At 33.8% G+C, this 25,130-nt stretch overlaps 10 protein-coding genes across 10 annotated transcripts; 6 read left to right on the top strand and 4 right to left on the bottom strand. All coding sequences in view use genetic code 12, as the record gives it.

Moving 5' to 3' along the window:
- Nucleotides 1-1,566: 1,566 nt before the first annotated feature.
- Nucleotides 1,567-3,240, top strand: HST7 (mitogen-activated protein kinase kinase; the record flags this gene model as incomplete). The annotated part of the gene is made up of 1 exon (XM_002545883.1): nt 1,567-3,240. The coding sequence occupies one exon, from the start codon at nt 1,567-1,569 to the stop codon at nt 3,238-3,240; it is 1,674 nt and encodes a 557-aa protein (XP_002545929.1).
- Nucleotides 3,241-3,426: 186 nt separating this feature from the next.
- CTRG_00709 (uncharacterized protein) lies at nt 3,427-5,838 on the bottom strand (the record flags this gene model as incomplete). The annotated part of the gene is made up of 1 exon (XM_002545882.1): nt 3,427-5,838. The coding sequence occupies one exon, from the start codon at nt 5,836-5,838 to the stop codon at nt 3,427-3,429; it is 2,412 nt and encodes an 803-aa protein (XP_002545928.1).
- A 1,051-nt stretch (nt 5,839-6,889) lies between these two features.
- Nucleotides 6,890-13,513, top strand: POL2 (DNA polymerase epsilon catalytic subunit; the record flags this gene model as incomplete). Its single annotated transcript, XM_002545881.1, has 1 exon — nt 6,890-13,513. The coding sequence occupies one exon, from the start codon at nt 6,890-6,892 to the stop codon at nt 13,511-13,513; it is 6,624 nt and encodes a 2,207-aa protein (XP_002545927.1).
- A 104-nt stretch (nt 13,514-13,617) lies between these two features.
- Nucleotides 13,618-16,317, bottom strand: CTRG_00707 (uncharacterized protein; the record flags this gene model as incomplete). Its single annotated transcript, XM_002545880.1, has 1 exon — nt 13,618-16,317. The coding sequence occupies one exon, from the start codon at nt 16,315-16,317 to the stop codon at nt 13,618-13,620; it is 2,700 nt and encodes an 899-aa protein (XP_002545926.1).
- A 2,646-nt stretch (nt 16,318-18,963) lies between these two features.
- CTRG_00706 (uncharacterized protein) lies at nt 18,964-19,413 on the top strand (the record flags this gene model as incomplete). Its single annotated transcript, XM_002545879.1, has 1 exon — nt 18,964-19,413. The coding sequence occupies one exon, from the start codon at nt 18,964-18,966 to the stop codon at nt 19,411-19,413; it is 450 nt and encodes a 149-aa protein (XP_002545925.1).
- Nucleotides 19,414-19,952: 539 nt separating this feature from the next.
- Nucleotides 19,953-20,483, top strand: CTRG_00705 (uncharacterized protein; the record flags this gene model as incomplete). Its single annotated transcript, XM_002545878.1, has 1 exon — nt 19,953-20,483. The coding sequence occupies one exon, from the start codon at nt 19,953-19,955 to the stop codon at nt 20,481-20,483; it is 531 nt and encodes a 176-aa protein (XP_002545924.1).
- A 309-nt stretch (nt 20,484-20,792) lies between these two features.
- CTRG_00704 (uncharacterized protein) lies at nt 20,793-21,725 on the top strand (the record flags this gene model as incomplete). The annotated part of the gene is made up of 1 exon (XM_002545877.1): nt 20,793-21,725. One exon carries the CDS (start codon nt 20,793-20,795, stop codon nt 21,723-21,725), a length of 933 nt encoding a protein of 310 aa, XP_002545923.1.
- A 57-nt stretch (nt 21,726-21,782) lies between these two features.
- Nucleotides 21,783-22,229, bottom strand: CTRG_00703 (ribosome biosynthesis protein; the record flags this gene model as incomplete). Its single annotated transcript, XM_002545876.1, has 1 exon — nt 21,783-22,229. One exon carries the CDS (start codon nt 22,227-22,229, stop codon nt 21,783-21,785), a length of 447 nt encoding a protein of 148 aa, XP_002545922.1.
- Nucleotides 22,230-22,352: 123 nt separating this feature from the next.
- On the top strand, nt 22,353-23,510 carry CTRG_00702 (U5 snRNP complex subunit; the record flags this gene model as incomplete). The annotated part of the gene is made up of 1 exon (XM_002545875.1): nt 22,353-23,510. The coding sequence occupies one exon, from the start codon at nt 22,353-22,355 to the stop codon at nt 23,508-23,510; it is 1,158 nt and encodes a 385-aa protein (XP_002545921.1).
- A 3-nt stretch (nt 23,511-23,513) lies between these two features.
- Nucleotides 23,514-25,004, bottom strand: CTRG_00701 (origin recognition complex subunit 5; the record flags this gene model as incomplete). The annotated part of the gene is made up of 1 exon (XM_002545874.1): nt 23,514-25,004. One exon carries the CDS (start codon nt 25,002-25,004, stop codon nt 23,514-23,516), a length of 1,491 nt encoding a protein of 496 aa, XP_002545920.1.
- Between the last annotated feature and the right edge of the window lie 126 nt (nt 25,005-25,130).

Raw genomic sequence — 25,130 nt, 5'->3', positions numbered from 1 at the left:
CTACATCTGGTAGCGAGAAGCAAAACATGAAAAATAAAAATAAGACTAAAAAAAAAGGGGGCATTCTCTATCTAACACTTGATAACATAGATAAACCCATCCCCAGGAAATCTGCAACAAGGAAATAGATTTCCGCTTTGATTTAGGTACTAACAATAATTACAGACATCTTTATACCCTCATATTGATTTCTTGATGGTTATGTTGTTGCTTTTTTTTTTTCTGTTCTTTCACACAACTCTTTTATATCCATGAAATTCTACATCGGCTTGAAAATAAATTACAAATTTGTGTAAATCATATGGTGTTTGGAATCAAATGGTGAATACTACCGAAGACTTGGGCTATTATGATTCTTGGCAATATATTTCAACGATGGGACAAGCGGTTATAGCTTAATAGATATAAATCAGACATTCATCAAAAATTAGGAGATAAATATATATAATAACTTGCAGAAGTAAGATCGGATCGACATATTAGAACCAAAAAAACGTTCCGAGAATAAAGACTATTTATAGTAGTATAAATTAGAAAGCGCAATTGATGGAAATCATATTTGCTTTTTTTGATGAAATGAAAATTAGATAGTGATGGTTTTAAAATTTCGTTTAGTCATATTCTCGGAGATATCATTTTCTTCCTTAACGATATGATGATATGATGATTGCATGTTAGAAATTTACAAAAATATTTCCAAAAATTACGTGATGTACAAGCTGGTAAGTAGTGGTATCCACTCTACAACTGCAATCTTAGAATACATTCCTATTGGTTTGAATATTCTGGTGGAATTTAATTGGAATCATGGTATGATATAATTTACTTTCGTTGTCAGTTAATAATGAGAAGACAAAAAAAATAGAATGAAACACTCTTCAACACAACCAATCAAACACTGACACGTTGAACAAATATTACAGAGTAGTTTATTGATAGTAGCTTTACATTATTTTCATGTAATAGAATTTATTCATTTTCTAAGATCTTTCTTTTTTTACTGAATCTTGATTTTCTTGCTTGAGCCAAATAAAGGGTTCAGGGTTGACATTGCAATTCTGGCCCAGCTGCAGATGAAAACACGTCTGTAGCAGCCCATAATCGTAGATAAAAGAAAGATAAATAAACAATGAAAAAGAGATGACAATTATCAGCAAGAATTGGAATATGGGATGATTGTTATGATAGGTTTTTTTATTACAAAATCTGGCGATAAGTTATATAATTGATAGTAAGAGGAAGAAGTCGATTATAGTGAAAGCAACAGAAACTAATTCGGATTGTTACGAATTAGACCGAAACGTTTTGGACCAAGTCCAGGCCAATGGCTCGCCCGAGAAGTGAACGAAACAACGACAACAAAACAAAACAAAACAATAAAAGTTTCATGTACAGAAAAAAAAAATATTATTCTGGGACAACGAGAAATCCAAAACCACAACAAACCCAAAACAACAAAAAGCAAAGAAGAAGAAGAAAAAAAAAAAAAAACTTCAAGTAAGGAAAAGCTCCTTTGAAAGATTCATTGTTTTATATCAACGTTTAACAACTACAATACCAATTATAATGTCGAAATTAAATCGTTTGGATCTTACAGACGATATTCGAGAAAAGGAATTACCACCTGTTCCAAGTTCTGTCAGTCAAACTTTAGATCAACCGTTAATGGAAACCAAAAGTTTGAGAAGAAAGAACTTTAAGAAACTTTCTTTGGACGCCTCCCCAGTCAAATCCAAAGAGAATCTAATCTCCAACGATACAATGGATATCAGAGAACCAACATCATTACGACAAAAGAGGCAACGTCCAGCTCCAATTCTCAATTTATCCAATTCATCTTCATCAGTTTCAAATACCCCTGCACAAATACCCACATCATCTACATCATCATTGGCATTTTCTCAACAATCACCTGGATCAGGTGCAATTGTCAGTCAAACTTTGAGTCGACCTACAAGTGCTGGTGGAAAAGCTGGTCCTGGATCATCCTCCACTTCACCTTTTAATATCAATAGAAGTAATAGAAATGTTGACCCGGACAATGAGGCATCCACCGATTTAATATTAAATCAGATATCAAACTTGGATTTATCAAATATGAATCATCACCAACAACGTCTCCATCAGAACAATCATCACCATTTACCGAGTCGTAAGAGACAAACTGTTATATCTTCCATATCACCAACCAAATCCACTTCATCATCCCCGTTAGAGCCGAAACCACAACTAGTAACAGATGCACAATCTCCTATAGCAACAACCAGTTCATTGAAATTGAATAGTAAAGATTTGTTGACTTTAAAGCAATTGGGATCTGGTAACTCTGGTTCGGTGTCCAAGATCTTGCATATACCCACTCAAAAAACAATGGCTAAAAAAATTATTCATATTGACCTGAAAAGTGTTATCCAAACCCAAATTATTCGTGAGTTAAGAATACTACATGAATGCCACTCACCGTATATTATTGAATTTTACGGGGCATGTTTAAACAATAATAACACTATTGTTATTTGTATGGAGTACTGTAATTGTGGTTCTTTGGATAAGATCTTGCCGCTTTGCGACAATAAACAATTTCCAACTTTTGTCTTAAAGAAACTTTCTTTTGCTATATTATCTGGTTTGACATATTTGTATACTACACATAAGATTATTCATCGTGATATTAAGCCAAATAATGTTTTAATGACACATAGGGGTGATTTCAAGTTGTGTGATTTTGGTGTTTCTCGTGAATTAACGAATTCTCTTGCAATGGCAGATACTTTTGTTGGTACTTCAATGTATATGTCCCCAGAAAGAATTCAAGGTATGGATTATGGTGTGAAGTCAGACGTTTGGTCTACTGGCTTGATGTTAATAGAATTGGCCAGTGGCCTTCCAGTATGGACAGATGATGATGATGATGAGGAGGAGGGTAATGGCCAATCCAATGGAATCAACGATATGAATTCATATAATGGCCCTGAAGGTATTTTGGATTTATTACAACGAATTGTCAATGAAGATGCGCCAACATTAACAAACAAGATCAATAATGTTACCAAACAACCTTATGATAAGAAATTATGTGAGTTTATTGATGCATGCTTAATCAAGGATGATGCTCTGAGAAAAACTCCATGGCAGTTATTGGATGACAAAGACGGGTTCTTGAAAGGAGTTGAAGAAGGTATATATGACAAAGAACATAAACACTGGGCTAAGAAAATTAGAAAACTTAAAAATTTATAATAGTACAATTAGTTTTTTATTTTTTTTTATTATTATAATAATAATAATTATTGTATATAGCGACTTTGTTTATCATAAGTATACACATATGGATACAACGTAATTTTTTGTCGTCCGTTGTCTTGTAATTACAACAAAGTTTCAGTCTCAATTGATTTCTTGTTTGAAACAACAACAGCATGCCATCTATACATTGTTCATATCATCATTAACAGCTTTGGAAACTTCCACCCCTTGAACTTTTTGATTGTAACTATTGCTTGGTTGAACTTTTCTGTTACTTCTAATTTCATCCATAGCATAACCAGGAATTTTAATGTTCCAATTCTTATCTAAATGTAATTGGATATCTCTTGCTTCAACACTATCAACTTTTCTATGTTTTGCCAATCTGCATGCAAAACTAGTAACAGAATGTATAAACTCATCAGCCAAATCCAATAATAATTCTTCAACATTTCCATCAATAGTAGTTTTCCCATCACCTTCATCAACACCAATAGTATTTATTAAATCGGTCAACTTTCTTTTATTAAATACTCTTCCAGTAGCATTTGCATCAAGTGAACTGGTATCACCTTCAATATCAAAAGTTGGCAATTTTGTAATTGCTGGAGTATCCAACAAAATACTCATTGAGTTTGCGGCACCACCTGTTAATGTCGGTCTTGCATCATTCGCACTATTGAAAGTAGTTACAATTGGTGGTTTCACATTAATGGAATTGGAAATTGGAATAGTTGGAGCAGATTGCCTAGTAATACCAGCCAAATTCAACGACATAGATGAACGCGATTTCTGTTGTGGGGTTCCTCGCGCAGTTGCTTGCCCGCTTCCTTCATTAGAGGCTGCACCCCCAGCTGTTCCCGATGCCCCAGCAGAATTTACATTGGCAACAGAAGGAGATTTACTTGTTGATGGTCCATTGGTTTTAGCAGCAGGTGTGCCAGTAGCACTAGAAGTTGATTGGCGTTGCAGCTGTACCTTATCTTGGGCTGTGCTTGGTGGAATTTGTGGTGGTTGCACTTGTTGTTGTTGTTGTTGTTGTTGTTGAGGCTGTGGTTGTGTTTGCTGTTGTTGGAAACGATTCTGAGGTGTAGCGGAAGCTTGTCTACTTGGTGCTCGTTGCTGCTGCTGTGGTTGTTGAATCGGTGCTGACACTGAAGGAGCAACCAGTGGTGGTCTATTCATTGAAGGTGTAGGTTGAGAAATAGGAAACGACGGTGTTGGTGCTTGTGAATTCATTGCCACTGGAGGTGGATTTGCTTGCAATTGTGGAGTTTGTCTAGCTGGCATAGGTGTTGGAGCTTGTGATTGCATTTGCATCACGTTTTTATTACTTTGAGTACGGTGTTGATTGCTCAAAAACTGTTGTTGTTGTTGTTGCTGTGATGGTGGTGGGTGAGCATTTTGCAACTGGGGAGAAAAACTACGTTGCTGAGCCATTTGAGCCTGGTTTTGTTGCATTTGTTGTTGTAAATTCTGTTGAGTATTTTGCAATTGCAGTTGTTGCTGTAGTTGGTTAGCATTGGTATTATTTTGTAACTGCTGTTGCTGTTGTTGTAGCTCAAGTTGTTTTTGACGTTGTGCTTTTGCCTGAAGAGCTAATTGATTCTTTATGTACAAGCCAACTTTATGGTATTGTTGAAATTTAGTTTTAAGTTCCAATATCTCTTTATCGATTAATTGTATTTGTTCCGGAGTAATATTATTTGTTTTCTTGCTTTGTTCTAGCAATTGAACCTTTTGTTGAACCTCTGCCAACTTCTGTCTAATTTGGCTAAACCTTTCCATCGTGATATTATTCACAAGTGGATTCCCGTTCATATGTCCAGAATTCATGTTTGAAGAGCCAGAAGAATTCATATTTCCAAACATATTATTGTTGTTTGGTTGTGGTGTCTGCTGAGACTGAGGTTGTGGAGTACCTTGCAGTTGTTGAGATGAGAATTGTGATGTGTTTGGCGATTGCTGTTGCATTAGCGGCGACTGTTGTCTCATTGGTGTACCCATATTAACTTGCTTTTGTTGAATCATGGGTGACTGAAGCGAAGAGTTTGGTGATTGCAGTTGCATCATAGGGGATCCAACTTGGTTATTATTCATATTATTCATATTATTCATATTATTCATATTATTCATATTATTCATATTATTCATTTGATTAAAATTATTGTTGAGGTTGTTCATTTGGGCTAATGCTTGTGCCTGTGCTTGAACTGCTTGAATTTGTTGTTGATGCTCCGACAAAGATTGTTGTTGTTGTTGCTGCTGCGATTGTTGTGGTTGTGGCTGTTGTTGTTGTTGCTGTTGTTGTTGTTGCTGTTGTTGTTGTTGCTGCTGCTGCTGTTGGTGAAGCCTATTCTTTTGTGCTTGATATCTTGCCAATAATCTTCTGATATTTTCAGCACGGTTAAAGAGCTGCTGTCTTTCTGATTCATTTGTGGAATTCTTAGCTTGATCATATGAAGTTCTCATTGCAGTTACCAACTGCGCTAATTGTTGAGGAGCTATATTTTGCAAATTAAATTGCTGTTGTTGTTGACGATTACCATTGTTGTTCTGGTTTTGCATACCATTATTCATGGGATTGTTCATGTTGATGGAAATGATTAAACGGAAGATATATAAACAGTACCAAAAATCAAATGTTTATAAACTTAAAATTATAATTTATTAAAATTCAATGTTATTCTACTGTACTTTGTTTATTATGATAAAAATATGATATATCTTTGAAGTTAAGCAAGTCGAAATGAAAGAATGTTTATTATTGAAATGCCAACTTTTTTCTTTTTTTTTTTTCTGTGTTCGGTTTTATATCGAGAACATAACAAAAAAAAAGTTGAGAGTAACAAATGTCGTAAACGTGATGTCGCACGACATACGTTGATAGATTCAACAGTTACACCATGAGAAATAGCTGGTGTGCTTAGAACATAGAGTAATGAAGTGGAAGAGTTCGTTCTTGATGTATTACAGTTAAATTCAAAAGTATTAGTTCTGCAAATCGTAACGTTCTGGTTTTGATGATGGATATTCGTAACGTACTCGATATTAACACCATGTTAGATACTTTAAATAAACTGGTTGAGATACTGCTTCTATTTTAACAAAATATAAAACAGGAATGCTTCTATTAGCATTGGTTGTTCTCTATTGGTTTGTTTATTTGTTTATTTGTTTATTTGTATGTTTGTTTTATTTCTTTGGTATCTCACTAATATGGCAATAGTGGTGTACTGCAATGGCTAAAATTGTATATAAAGGAAGCTTTCTCACTCACACATATGATATGATCTATGAAATAGTTCAGAACAAGTGTTATTGATTGCTTCACGTGTAAATACATCTCATGATAATGGGTTCTTGTTGAATACAACCTCGTTGTAGGTTTTGCAACACATGGTACAGAACGCGGAGATGTTGATTTGACTTTCATACAGGATTACGCGTGTGGTTTGAAATAAGAAGGAAAGAAAAAAAAAATTCTCGATGGTTACTTAGATTCACTTTACACAGACGTATATATCTCAGCGGTGTTTCTACTGTTCATTTTTTTTTTTTGTTTGACATTTCATTCTAGCCAATTATATTATACAGAATTGGAATTATTTATTACTGATATTAGTATCAACATTAATAGACTATGTCACTGCGTCCAAATAGATTTAAAGGGTCAACGTCCGCCCGATTTGTTAAGAATGAAATCAATACAAATTATAGAAATACAAAAGAATATCGTCTGCAACAAAACAGCCAAGTTGTTGATCCATATGTTGCCAACAATCCTATGCTCAATGAGTCAGTCCAAAGAAAAGAGCTTGTTCAACGAATAGACAATATTGATTCACTTATGGGATTTGATAGATTTGATCACGGGGAAAATGATGGAAATAAACCACGTAAAGGGTGGTTGATTAATTTTCATGCTACAACTATACCGAGTGATGAATATTTGACAGGATATTCTGGTGTTGACTATTATTTTCTTGATGAAGAAGGAGGGAGTTTTAAAGCTACTCTACAGTACGATCCATATTTTTTCATTGATGTATTACCAGGAGATCATGAGCTGGAGGTTGAAGAATGGTTGAGAAAGAATCTCGAATCTTGTAATGTCAAAAAATTCAGTCGTGTTATCAAAGATGCTTTGGAGTTGCCTAACCATTTATTGGGGCTTAAGAAGAATTTAATCAAACTTAGTTTTCATAATAATCAAGACTTGTTGGCTGCTAAAAGGATATTGACACCAATCATTAAAGACAATCAACTAAAACGAGAATCTAGAGATCTTTATAATTTTAAAGACGTTGACTCTTCTTCAGATCCATCTACCTACATTGATGATATAAGAGAATATGATGTTCCATACCACGTGAGAGTTTCCATAGACAAACAATTAAGAGTTGGTAAATGGTATGATGTATATGCTAAGCATTCAAAGATCGAGATTGTTGAAGACAAAGAAAAAATTGCATTTGCAGACCCTGTTGTTCTTGCGTTTGATATCGAAACCACAAAAGCTCCTTTAAAGTTCCCTGATGCCAAGGTTGATCAAATAATGATGATTTCCTATATGATCGATGGTGAAGGTTTCTTAATCACAAACAGAGAAATTATTTCTGAGGATATTGAAGATTTTGAGTACACTCCTAAACCAGAATATCCAGGTTTGTTTACAATTTTTAATGAACCAGATGAAAAGCATTTATTGATGAGGTTTTTTGAACACGTCCGTGAAGTTAAACCTACCGTGATTGCAACATTTAACGGGGATTTTTTCGATTGGCCATTTGTTGAAAAGAGGGCTAGATTCCACGATATGGATATGTTTGATGAAATTGGTTTTGCGAAAGATAATGAAGATGAGTATAAATCTAAATACTGTGTGCACATGGATTGTTTCCGATGGGTCAAGAGAGACTCATATTTGCCTCAAGGTTCTCAAGGTTTGAAAGCCGTCACTACTGTCAAGTTAGGTTATAATCCCACTGAATTGGATCCTGAATTAATGACTCCTTATGCATATGAAAAGCCACAATTGTTATCTGAGTATTCTGTATCTGATGCCGTTGCAACCTATTACTTGTACTACAAATATGTTCATCCTTTTATCTTTTCGTTGTGTACAATTATTCCGTTGAATCCTGATGAAGTGTTAAGAAAAGGTACTGGTACCTTGTGTGAAATGTTGCTTTCTGTTCAAGCATATGAAGGAAACATTCTATTGCCGAATAAGCATGCGGATCCAATTGAAAGATTCTATGATGGACATTTATTAGAATCAGAAACGTATGTTGGGGGTCATGTTGAATCTTTGGAAGCTGGTGTATTTAGAAGTGACATCGACACCGATTTCAAGGTAGACCCTACAGCTATTGATGAGTTGTTGGGCAACTTGCGCAATTCCATGCAATTCTGCATAGAGGTAGAAAATGGTAAGAAATTGGAAGACGTTGAAAACTTTGAAGAGATCTACAGCAAGATTGAAAGTTCTCTATTAAATTTGAAGAATACACCTATTAGACATGAAAAGCCACTTATTTACCACGTCGATGTGGCATCCATGTACCCTAACATTATGACAACAAATCGTTTACAACCTGATTCAATGAAAACAGAAGAAGATTGTGCAGCTTGTGATTTTAACCGACCAGGAAAAAACTGTGACAGAAGATTGCCTTGGGCATGGAGAGGAGAATATTATCCTGCAGAAATGAATGAATACAATATGATTAAAAGAACTTTGCAGAATGAAACATTTCCTGGTGCAAAGCCGTGGTTACCTCCAAGAACATTTGACGAATTGCCTTATGCTGAACAAGCTTCATTGATCAAAAAGAGAATATCTGATTATTCTAGAAAAGTTTATCATAGAGTAAAGGCCAGTAAAGTGGTTACAAGAGAAGCAATCATTTGTCAAAGGGAAAATCCATTTTATGTGAACACTGTTAGAAGCTTCCGTGATCGTAGATATGAATTTAAGGGGTTAGCAAAAGTTTGGAAAGGTAAAGTTGGCAAAATTGATGCCAGTGATACTATTGCAAGAGATGAAGCAAAGAAAATGGTTGTTCTTTATGATTCTTTGCAATTAGCGCATAAGGTTATTTTGAACTCCTTTTATGGTTATGTCATGAGAAAGGGTTCTCGTTGGTATTCAATGGAGATGGCAGGTGTTACTTGTCTTACTGGTGCAACAATTATTCAAATGGCAAGATCATTGGTTGAAAGAATTGGTAGACCATTGGAGTTGGATACTGATGGTATTTGGTGTATTCTTCCAAGCACTTTCCCTGACCGTTACAGTTTGAAATGTAAGGATGGCAAAAAGATCCACTTGGAATATCCTTGTTCGATGTTAAATTATTTGGTGCACCAAACTTATACAAATCACCAATATCAAGATTTGGTTGATCCAGAGACTTTTAAATACGAAACAAGATCTGATAATTCTATTTTCTTTGAACTTGACGGTCCGTATAAGGCCATGATTCTTCCAACGTCTAAAGAAGAGGGTAAAGGTTTGAAAAAGAGATACGCTGTTTTTAATGATGATGGGTCATTGGCAGAATTGAAAGGTTTTGAATTGAAGAGAAGAGGGGAATTACAATTGATTAAAAATTTCCAATCTGACATTTTCAAGTTATTCTTGGAAGGAAATACTTTAGAAACGTGTTACCAGGCTGTTGCAACTGTAGCCAACAATTGGTTGGATGTTTTAGATACTAAAGGTGGAATGTTAGAGGATGAAGATTTAATCGAGTTGATTTGTGAGAACAAAAGTATGTCCAAGTCCTTAGCTGAATATGGTGCTCAAAAATCCACCTCAATTACTACTGCTAGAAGATTAGGTGAATTCTTAGGAGAGGAAATGGTTAAAGATGCTGGGTTGGCGACCAAGTATATTATCAGTGCTAAACCCATTGGGGCTCCAGTTACCGAACGTGCGGTTCCAGTTTCTATTTTCTCCTCTGATAAGAAAGAATTGTTTTTGAAGAAATGGTTGAAGGATCCTTCATTGAATAAATTCAGTCCAAGGGATATTCTTGATTGGGATTATTATGCTGAGAGATTGGCTTCGGTTATTCAGAAAATCATCACCATTCCTGCTGCTTTACAAAATGTTAAAAATCCCGTTCCTCGAGTACAACACCCAGAATGGTTGAAAAGAATAGTAAAGAATAAAGAAGACACTAAACATCAGAGTTCAATTTCTTCATTTTTCACGAAAACAACAAAACAGGAAGCCAAGCTTAAGGATATTGAAGACTTCGGTGAAGTTGCTGCATCAGTGGAAAAAACCAAAATCAGTAAAGTTACTTCAAGAAAGAGAAAGTCTGGAAGAGCCAATATGGTGGATCTTGCTGAAGAAGAAGAGAGAAATCAAGCAATTTTGAATGGTCCATGTCCGTCCATGTTGGACGATTATCAAGGTTTCTTGCAATACCAAAAGGCAAAGTGGAAAGTACAAGCTACTGGAAGAGAACGAAGAAGAAAATTATTTGGTTCTAATGCTGAAAGTTCACAAAGATCAACTGTTGGTGGTATGATTAGAAAACGTGCTGAGAATATTGCTGGCTCAAATTGGGAAATCTTGGAATATAAACCGGACCCATCAAAACCAGGTGACTTAAAAGTTTATATTCTGGCTGGCGAGAAGGTCCATTCTTTCAATTTCCACGTCCCCAAAAAGGTATATGCTACATTCAAATCTGAGTTATCAACAAAGAAAATAATTCCTGGGTGTGAAGTTGAAAAGTCCAACGCTATATTGCCTAATGGTCATGATGCCACAAACTTGTACAAGCTTACAATGCCACAATCTGTATTTCAAGATCAGTTGAAAGATGTTGACGGAATTTTACAAGATTCAAACATTTTAGGACTTTATGAATCCAATATTGATCCTGTGTCACGTGCAATTATTGATCTTGGTAACACAGTTAAATTTGATGATACTAGAGTCGGAGCCCTTGGTAAAGGTCTTAAGAATGGTTTCAATACGAAAGAACTTTTAAAGGTTGAATCTGATACATACTTGAGAAAATTTGACATGGACATGGTGTACTTGTTGCATATTGTCACTAATAGTTATGAATTTTTCACTGTTTTTAAAACATGGGAAAATGATTGTCAAATGTTTGTGTTGAAGCCTTCTGCTGCTGCACAGGAATTACCAAGCAACATTCACAGAATATATCGGGAAATATATGAAACAAAGAAAGACAAGTTGGAAAAAGTTTCAAATATTGTCAAGTATCCAGAAGATATGGCATTTGAAGTTAACTATTATCATGATGCTTCCAAATTATTCAAGAAACTCAATCAATCCATTGGTAAGATACATGAAATGAGAAATACAAAAGCTTTGTTTGCTGTTCAGTCTCCATATACAGAACGAATCTTGAGCTTGCTTCCAACGTCAAATGATTTCCCTACAGTCAAAATGAATATTAGAGAGTTGTCATTACCTGCAGTTGGTTGGCAAACTTTGATATCCAAGCGAGTTATCAATCACTTTTTTGTATTGGCCTCCTGGATTAAGAATTTGGTTACCTTTGCTAAATACGCAAAAGTGCCACTTTGTAATTTACAAATTGAAAATTTGGGATTCTTAATTGACATAGAGTATGCGAGAAGATTGAGTGAAAATAATATTGTTTTATGGTGGTCGTCTAATCCTACTCCAGATCTTGGTGGGTTTGAATTAGATAGAGTGCACGATTTTGAGAACTTGGAGTTCCCTACTATCAATAATCCTGAGATATATGAAACCACTTGTTTGGAAGTTGAAATTGGTACTTTAACTATCAACACAATTCTTACTAGTTCACTTATTAATGAAGCAGAAGGTACTGATTTGGCAGAAGATGGTGTTCAATTCGACATGAACAATGGTGCATCAACATTTGCAGAAGATTCATTTTCAAGTCCAGCGTTGGCTATTCTCAGATCAATGGTTAAAGATTGGTGGGATGATGCATTAAGAAATAATGTGAATGCTGACTCTATAATGAATGCCTTGGTAACATGGGTTAACAAAAACGAATCATTGTTGTATGATCCAGCATTGCATTACCACGTTCATAATTTAACTTCAAAAGCCCTTTTACAATTAATCAACGAATTTAAAAAGATGGGAGCACAAGTTATTTTTGCTAACAGAAACAGAATGTTGGTTCAAACTACTAAGGTTTCCGTTGAGAATTCTTATGCTTATGGTCAGTATATTTTGAAAGCTGCTAGATCTAAGCCATTATTCAACTTTTTAGATTTGAAAATTGTGAAGTATTGGGATCTTTTAGTTTGGATGGATGAATTTAACTACGGTGGTAGATGTTGCACAGAAATTGTCAATGAAGAGATTCAAAACTTGATACCTGAGAATCATTGGCATTTGCAGAAATTCTTGCCTATTCTTTTCCAAAATGAATTTGAAGATTGGATTGTTATTTTCTTAGATGCATTGTCAAAGTACAAGTCAGAACATCTACTTGGAGGAGGTACCCAGAATCCAAATACACCAAGAGCAACACAAATTGTTCACATTTTGAGGGGACAAAAGAAGTTGGAAGCCAAGGAAATTGATGAAGAAGATATCAACAATGGTGTCATTGAAATTTTCAGAAAACCGCTTACCAGAAGAATTGAAAAGTTGTATCGTCGACAACTTGAAGCCATTTTAAATCCAGAATTTAAAAAGGAATATGAGTTTCCAAAATTGGCTGGATCACATTTGAATTTGAAGAATCCGGTTTTGGAATTGGTGAAGTTTTTATGTGCCATTTTTGCATTATCACAAAAGAGAACTATTGAAGTTAGATTGTTACGAAAGGAATTGTTACAAATTTTTGATATCAGAGAATTTAGTAAAGAAGCTGTTTTTAACAACCCAAGTTCTTCATTGAAACTTCCACAAGTTATTTGTGATTACTGTAACCATATAACAGATATTGATTTCTGCTGTCAAAACGAAGAATCTGTTTGGAATTGTTCTAACTGTCATAAGCCATACGATAAATCAGCTATTGAAGAAGGTATCATTTCACAACTTAATAAATTGTTTGTCAAATTTTATAGTCAAGATTTGAAATGTGATAAATGTAACCAAATTAGAGGGAATTATATGGATTTACATTGCAAATGTTCGGGTAGCTGGATAGAAACTATGGATTCACGTTCTATGGAAAAGAAGTTTCAAATCTTTAATAACGTTGCTAATTTCTATAATTTGAAAACGTTGAGAGGAGTAATTGAAGATATGAATTAGGGCATTATTTGTATTATCAAATAAAATGAAAAAAAGAATATATTAGAAATCTATAGTAGTTATTGAATATATTAGAGAAGAGTTTAATTTAGTATCCCGCATGATCATGTTTCAGTTGCTTGTCTTCTAGTAAAGATTCTTAAAAACTCTTTTTTTGAGTAAACTGGATTATTGACAATTTTTCTAATCAAATCGTTCAACGTGATCTCTCTTCTAGTAATGTACTGATCAAAAACTTTAGCAATTTCATATACTTGATCTTCATCAACTTCAGTAATAGTCTTTCCTTTATTTTTTTCATCTAACTCAGGCAAAATATCTTCAATAAATTCAATGAGTATCTTTCTGTCATTGTATATTTGATGGTCAACATGGGTTTTTATCCATCCCAATCCCCATTTATTTGTTCGTTTGACAATTAATGTCCATTCTTCAACCAATTGAATTACAGTTCTAATATCGCTATTCATAACAAATGGTGGAATGAAATCGGTAGTTGGCGGTAAAGACTCTAATTTTTGACGTTTGGAAGTGTAAATTGACGAATCACTACTATCTTCCTCTTTATTACCGGAATCATCAACTTCGTCATCACTAACACTTCCAGATTCTTCCTCATCGGAATCAATAGTACCATCAATTTCGGTATAATTTTTATGGTAGTTGTTTCCGTCATTTGATTCGTCTTGGTTCACTTCGTTTTCACTATTTTCATTATCATCACCATGATTGTCTTCCTTGTTTGCGATCTCTTTCAGTTCACCTTCTACACAATTTGGAGTAGCACCAGGTTGTAAAATAGCACTTAGTGGCGAAGCAGATAATAAATTTTCATCTTGTCCCTGGGTATCACTGACATTTATAGGTTCCCTTGAACCAGCATCTTTGTTGAACTTTTCTGATGACAGTGAACTGACTGTTTCTTCTCTATTAGCAGACCCTCCTTCTCCACTTTGTTCACTCAAAAATAATGGTGGTACATTTACACCAAGTGAAGAAATTGAAGATGAAACTCCGGAATATGTTCCAGCACTTGTTCCATCGCCACTACTTGAAGGATCAGTTGAACTTGAAATTGGATGCGTGATGCCACTGGTGGCAGCCTTGAAGTTTTTAATAAACTCTTCAACTAATTCTATGTTCTCGATTGAAGTTGGATAATTATCGAAATTTTCCTCATTCAATGAATGCAACAAACTCAACTTCTTTAAGCATCTTCTCAAATTCTTACTATTGATGGTTGAATCATTTCTAGTCAACTCTTCCAAATATTGAACAACTGTCTCACCATTGACGTGAAAGTGATTAAAATTGTTGTTGGAACAAAACAACGCATAGCGCTTAAATTCATTTTTATGCAAAATCTTATTTGCTTCTGTTATGCCCCCTAACTGATTGGTAGTGTTCAACATCTCATCTAATCTGTCCAACAAGTTGGTTGAGTTAAATTGCTCGACTGAAAATGGTGATTCGTTAGCTAAACCGGTAGTGCCACTTCCATCCACGTGTTTATTGATTAAAAAGACAATGTCACCTTCTGAATAATCAAGATTATATGCTTGACAGTTCAACTGATGCAACTTCAACAAGCTAGTTCTTAATTTTTTGGAGTTGCTTTTCTTGCTTTTATCAACTTCGGATGTTAAAAATTTTTTTAAAATGTTTTCAACAATAAAAGTATCAGTTCTCCCTTGACGAGCACAAAACCTAAGGAACCGCTTCATATCAGTTGCATAAGATTTAAAGGTGTTTTCAGTTAAACTGCTTAAAATATCAGCTGTTCTTTCACTTTCTAAAACTTCCTGGTTAAACTTGTTTAATAACGATTCTTCTTCTGGTAACAACTTGATTTTAGAAGTTGTACTCAATCTAAACTTAACTTCAGGGCGATCAGCTCCCGAGCCAGGAAATTCATTTTGTCCTTGACCACCATCTTCTCCTTCAGGATAATATTGTTCCTTACTTTCAATGCTAGAAGGGAATGTGGATGTTGAAGATGATATTCCTGATTTACCAGAAATGATTGAAGCATCGCTTGGTTCCTTCAGTGTTGTGGACCGAGAAGTTAAGGGTGTTGAGGATGAAGAACTGCTACCTTCAACAATAGCTTGAGTATTTTTCTTTTTGGTGGTTTCTTTGTAATTACTCATAATTTCTTGTACTATGTTATCACCTAAAATTATATGTGGTTGTGCTGTAGGATATACAATTGTATTCATGTGATACAATTTGTTCAAGGAAGAACGTAAACTTTTGATTGTGTTCTCAGTAATTTGTCCTCGTTTTTCTATTTCATTTTCAATCAATTCTTTTACTAGGTCATAATCAACATAAAAATCAGCTAACCCCTTATTTGCACAATGACATATATATCGTCTTATTTGATACAAATATTTTTCTTGGGTTTCATTTCTTAAACTTTTAAATGATTTGGATGCCACTTCATTATTTAAAACTTCATCTTCAAATTTTTTCAACAATATCTTTTCCCGCTGCCTATTTCTCGACAAATAATGAGTACTTTTGTTTCTATTTCCAGATAATATTGGATGTGAATCACTCTCTGTTCTCACTGTAAAATTATTTTCAAGGGTACCATGTTGTGCATAAAGGAGCTGAGGTGAATCCAATGCAGGGTTTATATGCAGCGAATCTTGAGATGCACCATGTACTGGATGCAAAGATAATGCCGAAGGAACATCTAGTGTAATATTATCGTCTGATTCTTCTGAGCTGCTTTTGCATCTTTCAAATGTTTCTGAATCCATGTCATCTTGCAATATCAAATTTTTACTTTTGTCCATAACTTGGAAAATGAAAATTTGGAATCAACTAAAACTAAAGAAGAAGAATATAATAAACTGGTAAATATGTAGGGATCAAACTTCAATAGTGTACTAAAAAACTAGTAAAATATTTAAACCTCATAACTTGACTGAATAATTTAATAAAGAAATTATTCTTCTATATATTGTTCATATCTTGACATAAACACTGTCTTTTGAAAAAAAAAAAAAAGCTAAAAAAGAAAAGGACAAAGAAAACGAAAAAAAGGTAAAACTATTTCTCCAAGAGCTGAAAAAAAAAAGTTTGATTTTGGTGTCATTTTAGTGAAATATTTGTAATTGTTTACAACTAGCCTTGGGAATAATCATACTTGGTTTATAGATCTATTCTGTGTTAATCAAATTTTGGATTTTGGTATTATTACTTTGCTATTTTATAGTAGTCTGATATGATCAGATTTTTCAATCTAAGAATACCCCTTAAGGTGTCAAATGGTTTGATTAAACGCAAAATTTTTGAAATGTAACCAACAGTTATGTGCCCCTTTTATAAACAATAACAAGATCTGATGTTATACTTGCTTCTTTTTATATGCTTGTAAGAACAATTTCTGGCCGTTATTTCTCTCGTGGTACTAAACATAGCCTAATTTACTGCCCTTTTAAATTTTTCATTCCAACTCCAAAAAGAACTAGAGACTAAAAGAGTAAAAACTAAAAGAAACTTTTATTGTTTGTTTGTGTTTCTCTTATCCATGGTGGTATTCATTAATTCATGTCCAAGAAACTTAACGAAGTAGACGTTACCCATTGACTATATTTGTGCTACTCTTCTGCCTACTGCGAAAAAAAATGCTTTGGTAACAAACAATGAAAAAAGATTCTCTTCTAATATTAGGGGGTAGTCACAATAAATCTACCATTAGTAATTAGCTTTCTTACCATTAGTCAAGTGAAAATAATATCAAATGGAAAATTAAAAACAAACGATATTCAGATTGAGTTATTTCAAATATATACTAACCGGCAGAACAGGAAAAAGATCTTTATCATATGTACCCTTGTTGACCACATGTAGTAGAATGAATTTCTTTTGAACAACACTTTTACTCGAAGATTAATTATTTACAATAATATATCAAAATAGTTGACATAAACTGAATTAGACTACAGTGTCATTTTTTTGGTTTGTACCAGGTCTTCTCCTTCGTTCGGTTATTCTTTTCCCTACTTTTTCACATCCTTCCATTACCGGTATCCGAAACTCTATGTGTATTAAGAAACTACTTTGTTTGTAACTAAGGTTACTTTTTGTACTATCGTGTCCACTATTAGAGTTGTTTTCTGGTTTATATTTTCGTACGCCGATTGGTACTTATCATTGGAAAAATAGTAACTGAAAATAAAGAAACTACATTTTATTGTTAGACTAGCAATACTATTCAAAACGTGACTAGCAGTCGTAGGCTTTTCTGTTATAATAATATAGGAAATGTATGCTCTCAATATAAAACATTGAGTTTTTTCTGGTTTCTTTTTTGAAGCCCTTTGTTGCGATAGTTTTCAACAGGACAAAATTATTTGAGCGGCTATTTAGTTGGACTATGCATGAAACTTTAAAGAAAGAAAAAAAAAAAAGCTCGTGTACCGTACCAGAAAATAATTATTATAAAGCAGGTAGACAAAACTGTTTAGGATACATAAACGAACAAAAGTAAACTGTAGAAAGCAATATGTAACATGAACACAAGCCTGTAAAATGATCCAGACAAGTTTTCTTGAAATTAACGAAGAAAAATGACTTAAATTGTATTTTATGATATTACACATTTAACAGAACAACGAAATGAAATACCTGTATTTTCCTCAATCAACTGGCTGAATCTAGTGTTGTTTCTGTGAGTTCTCTTTTGATATTATCTCTTCTATGTAAGTTAAACTTTAAAGCTATATTCTAACTCTTGGTTATTTGTTAAGTTGTTTATCCGCGAAAAGTCAGGTGGTAAATGTTCGGTAGTTAGGTATGATTACTAAGCCATAATTTTATATAGAACAAACGTTATTACTGTATTAACTAAAGCTTTCTGGATAATCTTCTATAGCCGTTCAGGTTCTGATGTAATGAGTTTTGTCGTACTTAAGTTTCTTTTCCTCATATTTTAGTTCAAGAATGACTGGAGAGTTTAGAATGGAATTTATGTGCAAGATGTTGTCATTTACTTCTAATAATAAATGAACGATAAAGGTATTTGGTCACGTTTTATGGATATACTCTATTTCTCATAAGAATGTTGCTCTGTATGGGATTGATAGTCAGTTTAGATATCACCTACATGAACTAATAAGGCAAAAAGTAGTGGATTCGATTTGGCTAAACATCCTTTAGTGTAATCCATTTTGCAATTGATCTACTAGTTATTTTAAATCTACGAGAGTCCTATCAATGTTCTTTGCCGGTAGTGGGAACTTTAGCACATTGTGGATCACTGCTAAGTGGGTGTGTATGTGTACACGTTTTTGAATGCCAGTACACGTCTTCCAGTTGAGATTTAATTCGGACACGACTATCAAAAGAAAAATACAGAAACAAAAAAATAAAATGGGAAAATCAAAACAAACAATTCAATTGAGGTGTTCTCCAAACGTACTTTCTAATCGAACAACATGACTCAAGACAACTCAATAGACACCAAATTACGTACAATTTTGGATAATAATGAACTTTCAATAACTCAATCAGATCAACGTTATGTGAAAAAATCTGATATATTACTTCATGAGAAAATGTTTAAAAAACTAAAGTTCCTTTATTTAGAACAAGAAACTAGACACATGTTTTTGAAAGAAGCTTTGGATACCGAAAACAAATTCTTATCAGAAGATCAATCAATATTTGATAAGGAGCTTGAAAGTTTGCAAAAAATTGCCTCACAAGGAAAAGACGAGTTACAACACATAAAGGAGGAATTAAGAGCCAAAATCGACACATTGACCAATCATACAGATGAGACTTACCTACTACTCCAAAATTTTGACAATAGATCAAAAAATATTAAAGATCTATACCTTGAATTTGATGATTTGGAAAGTCGTATAGAAGAAATGTTAAAGTAGTTAGATTTATGTCAAATAGATATTTCTTTTAGTCACGTGTTAAAACACACGTGTAGTTTGATCATGTGCGACGGGACAAAATCAAGAAATAATAGCTATCAATGAATCAGTAGAACGAACCATCATCGAAGCATGATTTTTATTGGCATATTGTTCATAAAATCTGTCCACTATCTTGTTGTATATAGGCTAGTTGTAAGAATTCGATTACTTCTGAAGAAATTGTTTTACTTTTCAATATTATCATTCATCAGATCCTTTAGGTCATTATTTGAATCAAATAAACACTCTAATACCTGTACTTGTGTTATGTAAACAATATCTATGATTGAAAACTTTGATACAAACGAAAGATGGGGGGTTCCTGTGAAGAGATAGAAGTCGAATCAAAGTGTTTCAAAAGATACATTTATTACCAGCTAAAATCCGAATCTATAGAAAAAATAAAAAAATGAAAAAGAAATAAAAGAAAAAAATAAAAGGGAACCACTTTACTTGATAACACAACGGACCCTGGTGATCAAAGGAACTATCAAACTATGGCGACTACAACTAACAATATACTATCATCAGATTTAAGACCGTATTCATTACTACAGGCGTATATAAGTGACGAAGATAGCGAAGTGCCCAACGAAGAAGTTGAGAACGAGCCAGAGGAAGAGTGCAGCGATCTCGAAGATTCAACGACCATAGACATGGCAACTACAAACACAACAGCCACATCTGACTCTGTCACTTCTGTTAATACCATCAATTTAATTCAAACTTTGCATGAATACGAACTAAGTCAATCTGAATCTTTGACATTTTTGTACAATTTGTTGTTTGATGATGACTCGAATTTATCAAAGGCGGACATTTTGAAAATTTTAAACTCGTTGAAGTTAAGAGAAGATAATCTCCCATTTACAATAAGCAATGATACAAGTAGTGATATTCAGGGAATCAAATGGCCAAGAAAACTACATGAAAAATTTTGCAAGGACAGACTTCGAGTTGGCCAGGATAACTGGTTTCATAATATGCAAAACTCAAGAGAAGATGCGATGGAAGTATGTGAATTCTGAGACTACGGTTTCGATTATTTTTTCATTGGAATGTCTACTAACATTATTACTCTCTTTTTCTTTTTATTATAGAAGCTATCTATTTATGATTATCGAGTGAAGACAGAGTTTTATAAATTCGATAGATTTTTTGGGAAATTGAAACTTCATATAACTCATCTACAATTGAGAAATCTAATCTGTTGTGGATCTAACATAGGTAATGGGGTTTATTACCCTCTGGTATACTACCACGATGCACATTTACAAACTGTCAATGGAAATCCGGATGATGAAGATTGTCATGCGTTTTTTAAAATTAACAGAATCATGCCAGATAAGTCTATGGGTGTGACTAGTAGGGCCATGAAAGTCGATTGTCTAATAGATTCAAGAGATTTGAACAAAAACTCCAATAGCAAGGTTTCGACTTTAGAATGTACTAACAACTACTTGGTAAGTGGAACATTTGAAGGAGGATATGTACTATCGGATGTATCAGATCCTGAAAATGTGAAGAATTTAGGGGAATACCAAGTCACCAATAATATCGATGGAATAACTAATCATGTAATAATCAATGAAAGAGATAATGAATTGATAATATCATCGAATGACAAGAACATACGCGTTATAGATTTGAAAACAAACAAAGTTAAAAGTACCAAATCTATGACTTTCCCAGTTAACTGTGCCGTTTTGAATTCGAGAAACACCAATGAAATATTCATAACTGGAGATAACACAAATTGTTTCATTCAGGATAAGCGTGAAAATGGAGAAAAACCATTGATATTCTCAAAGCATTTTGATTTCGGCTTCGGATGTGATTGGTCACCAATCAACGAGAATTTATTATTGACAGGCAATCAGGATTGTACAGTTAAGATATGGGATAGAAGGAAACCACAGCAATCTTTGCAAACCTGGAGCGGAACATTGGGGTTTAGTGATGCTTCGTATGGTGGACCAGTGAGAAACTGTAAGTTTAGTCATAACGGAGAGTATATTGCTTGGGCAGAGAGTTTGGACCATGTTGGAATAATAGAAACTAGTAGTTTATTGACAAGTCGTCGGAGGGTAACACCAAGAGTACAATCAATTGACTTTATTGGTAAATGTTGTGGTTTAAGATTTGCCCCAATGGAACAAGGACATGGAGAGCAGTTGGTTATTGGAGTTATTGATTGTCCTTTGGGTGGAATATTGAGTTACAAACTAGAAAGTAAATGTAAACCATTAGATTATGATTTTTATTTTTAGTATAATTTTAGTATACGTGAGGTTGTTTTATTTATCATTACTATTGTTATTATGTTTTCACCACATATCATCTTGATTTTCGCTTACTTGCAATGTACCACCTACTTCTTTAACCAAATTATCCAAGTTTTCAATTCTCCAATTTTCTTTAGTTATGTTTGCAATCACTCTTAGTTTATTTCTTGCCTTTTTGATGTTTTTTTCGTATTTTTCAACTTCTTCATCTCCATTTGTCAATGGTATGTCAGTTATTAGTTCACTTAGTTGATTTATATGACCTTGAAGTGATTTGGAAGCATTATAGTTGTCTAGATTATCCAACCATTCCCCTACCAATCCCTGAATATAGCCAACAATTAAAAACCTTTGAAACCCAGTTTGATAACCATATTGTTTTCCTTCTAAGTATTGTTCTTTGGTAGAGTGTTCCTGTCCCTCCTTAAATCCTAAATTATATTGTTCTTCTTCTAGGTTTAATACTTCATCTATGTCAAAATCGCTCATTGTGGATGGGTATAGAGAGATGACTATTTGTAAGCCTTTTTTTTTTTCGGCGGACTTATTTTGTTGCTCATTTTATTTTGTTCATCACCGATCATCAACAACAATAACAACAACAACAACAAAATGAATGATAGTGATGAAGAAGATTTAATAGTAATCAATGATGACGAAGTTTTGGGTAAAACACGAAAGCAAAAACAGAAACTAAGAAATCAAGTAAAGTTAAATTATGATTCTGATTCTAGTGACCCAGAAGAAAGTGATAATGAGGATGTTGTGAAAGGGAAAGTTACATCTCAAAATGATGACGAGGATGATATGTTTGCAAGTGATAATGAGGATAAAGATATGGTTGGTGAATGTAGGGAAACAAATGAAAGTAAGAAAACTCCTCAATTCCTAGATGTATCTCAATTAGAGGGGCAAGAAAAACTTGTTATCGAAAGTGATGTCAGTGATACTGATGAAGACAATGATGATGAAGAGGTGGATCATGAATATTACAATAACACAGATGATGCTGATATTTATACAACAAGGAAAAGGAGAGCACCCAAAATGGAAGCATTTAATTTAGAAGAAGAAGCAAATGAGGGTAAATTTGATCTTGATGGAAATTATATCCGCAATGATACCAATGGTGAGGAATCTGCACCCGCAAACGATGATGTTTGGTTAAATGATTATAAACGAAAAGACATCAAGAAGGCTCGGAAAGCACAAGAAGAAAGAAAAAAGCTACAAACTAACAAACTACTAGAACGAAATATAAATATGGACCCAATTGATGTGCTACTATCCGGACTAATTGATATATTAGAACCGGACGAAACTCCTATGGAAGCATTAGCCCGATTAAATTCAACGAAGAAGAAATCTAATAAGAAGAAACCCAGAAATCAAATAGATGAACTGAATAAAGAATTAATCCAAAAAGTCACTGACCTTTGTTCAACTTTAATAAATGATAAGTTCTTGGATGATGTTTATGAACTCACTCGAGAAGAACTTATGAGAAAATACCAGGTGGAGACAGGGGAAGCGTACAAACTCAAACGTGGGACCAAAAGAGCTCGAGAAGAAGAGGATGTGGATGATGAGATTGATTATGGTGAGAAAATTTGGGAATTTAGATGGATCGGTGATGACGAAATCAATGGTCCATATTCTAGTTATGAAATGAATCATTGGAAGCAATCATACTTTAAAAATAAGGTAGAAGTTCGAAAAGTTGGTAGTGGAACAGAATTCAAAAATGTATCGTATATTGAGTTTACATAGAATCTATTCTTCTATTAGGAATTCCTCAATTGGGAAATTCAATGATTTAGCAAGGCTTTCTGCGGTATGCCAATCAATATTACATCTCCATCTGACTTTTGCAGCTAAAATATCAGAAGCCGTTGTTTTGCTTAATAAACCTAAAGAAAACAATGTAGCAATTTGACTAGTTAAATCGATATTTCTGGTCAATGTAAACTTTGACTTTTCAACAGCTCTCTTTTCTTCGTTATCAATGATCTCTTCGTCCATGTAAAGTAAATCATCTTTATCTGATTTGTTCAAAGAAGGCGCATAGTTTCTGTAAATAACTGACAAAATTGCTAAAATTCTTTCAAGATCCGTGAAATTTGCAGTCAACATTCTTGTATCAATGTCACCCTTTCTCAAATGACCACCTCCCTGTTTGTTAACCTTTGATGATTTCGTTTGTCTTTTCTTGTACTTGGCCACTTTAATCTTGGAATACTTCTGGATATCATCTCTTGGTGGACAATACGATGCCAAATAAGACGCAAGCAATAAAAATTTGGAATGTAATGGTAAATCATGAACATGACCGCCATTAGCATCACACCTTTCTTGTTCCATTTGCAAGGTCTTAAACTCAATTACTCCTGAATTACTTACAACATCTTCATTGGTAAACAAATCAATGTTTTCCTTAAATACTTTGACAAATTCTGTCACTTTATATCTGCCTTCTTTAATAGGTTCAATAAACGGCTCCCATAATCGCTGAATAACATTGATTAATAACGAGATGTCTGATCCAGTATACTGATAAAACAGATCTACCACCGCTTTCACGTACTGGTTATAAAAATCTTTAGGGTCATCTTCTACTTCCACATAGAATTGACAAGAACGTTTCTCTTGTAAAATTCTGACAATTTCTTCTTCATTATAAGTTCTGAAATAAATATGTGGATTAGATAACGTGACAATCTCTTTGGGATCTTCACCTGAAATAATAGCAATCACAGTCAAATTTTGCAATTTAGATGATGACTCTCTTAGTCTGGTAAAAGCAGCCAAAATATCTCCCACATACTCAAAACATTCATCAATTCTATCTAGTACCAAAATATGATGTTGAGTATATTTATATTTGTCAACAAATTTCTCCAAGTTTGAAATAAACGATGCAAAACTATCACCTGTGCTTCCATAAGTTTGAAAGTCCAGTCTCGTGCCAATCTCTTTTCTATTAAAGTAGCCACTATCGACACGGAAGTTATCAAAACATCGACGTAATAACATTTTCTTCGAAACACATTGATCACAGTTGATATGTGTATATGTTACTCCTAAAGCGTCTAAGAATTTTCTAACAGTTAATGTTTTTCCAACTGCTTTATATCCATGAACAATCAAACACGAAGACAGTAATTCGGGATCCTTATTTATAAATGCATTGAGTAAATCAATTTGTTGATCTCTTTCTTTGATTTCTTTTTTCAAAAGTTCTAGTTGTGTAGATGACAAACTCATGAGGGCTAGTACCAATCGTTGTTATCAAGTATATTCTCAGCTTCAAGTGTTGTGTATGACTTTTCAAATTCTAGATTTTTTTTTCTTATAAACTTTTTTTTTCGTGTTTGCACGAACTTTGGAAAT

The sequence above is a fragment of the Candida tropicalis genome (genome assembly GCF_000006335.3).
Source record: "Candida tropicalis MYA-3404 genomic scaffold supercont3.1, whole genome shotgun sequence".
Classification (NCBI taxonomy): Eukaryota; Fungi; Ascomycota; class Pichiomycetes; order Serinales; family Debaryomycetaceae; genus Candida; species Candida tropicalis.
Note: the sequence above shows the minus strand (reverse complement) of the source record. Positions and strands in the feature narration are given on the sequence as shown.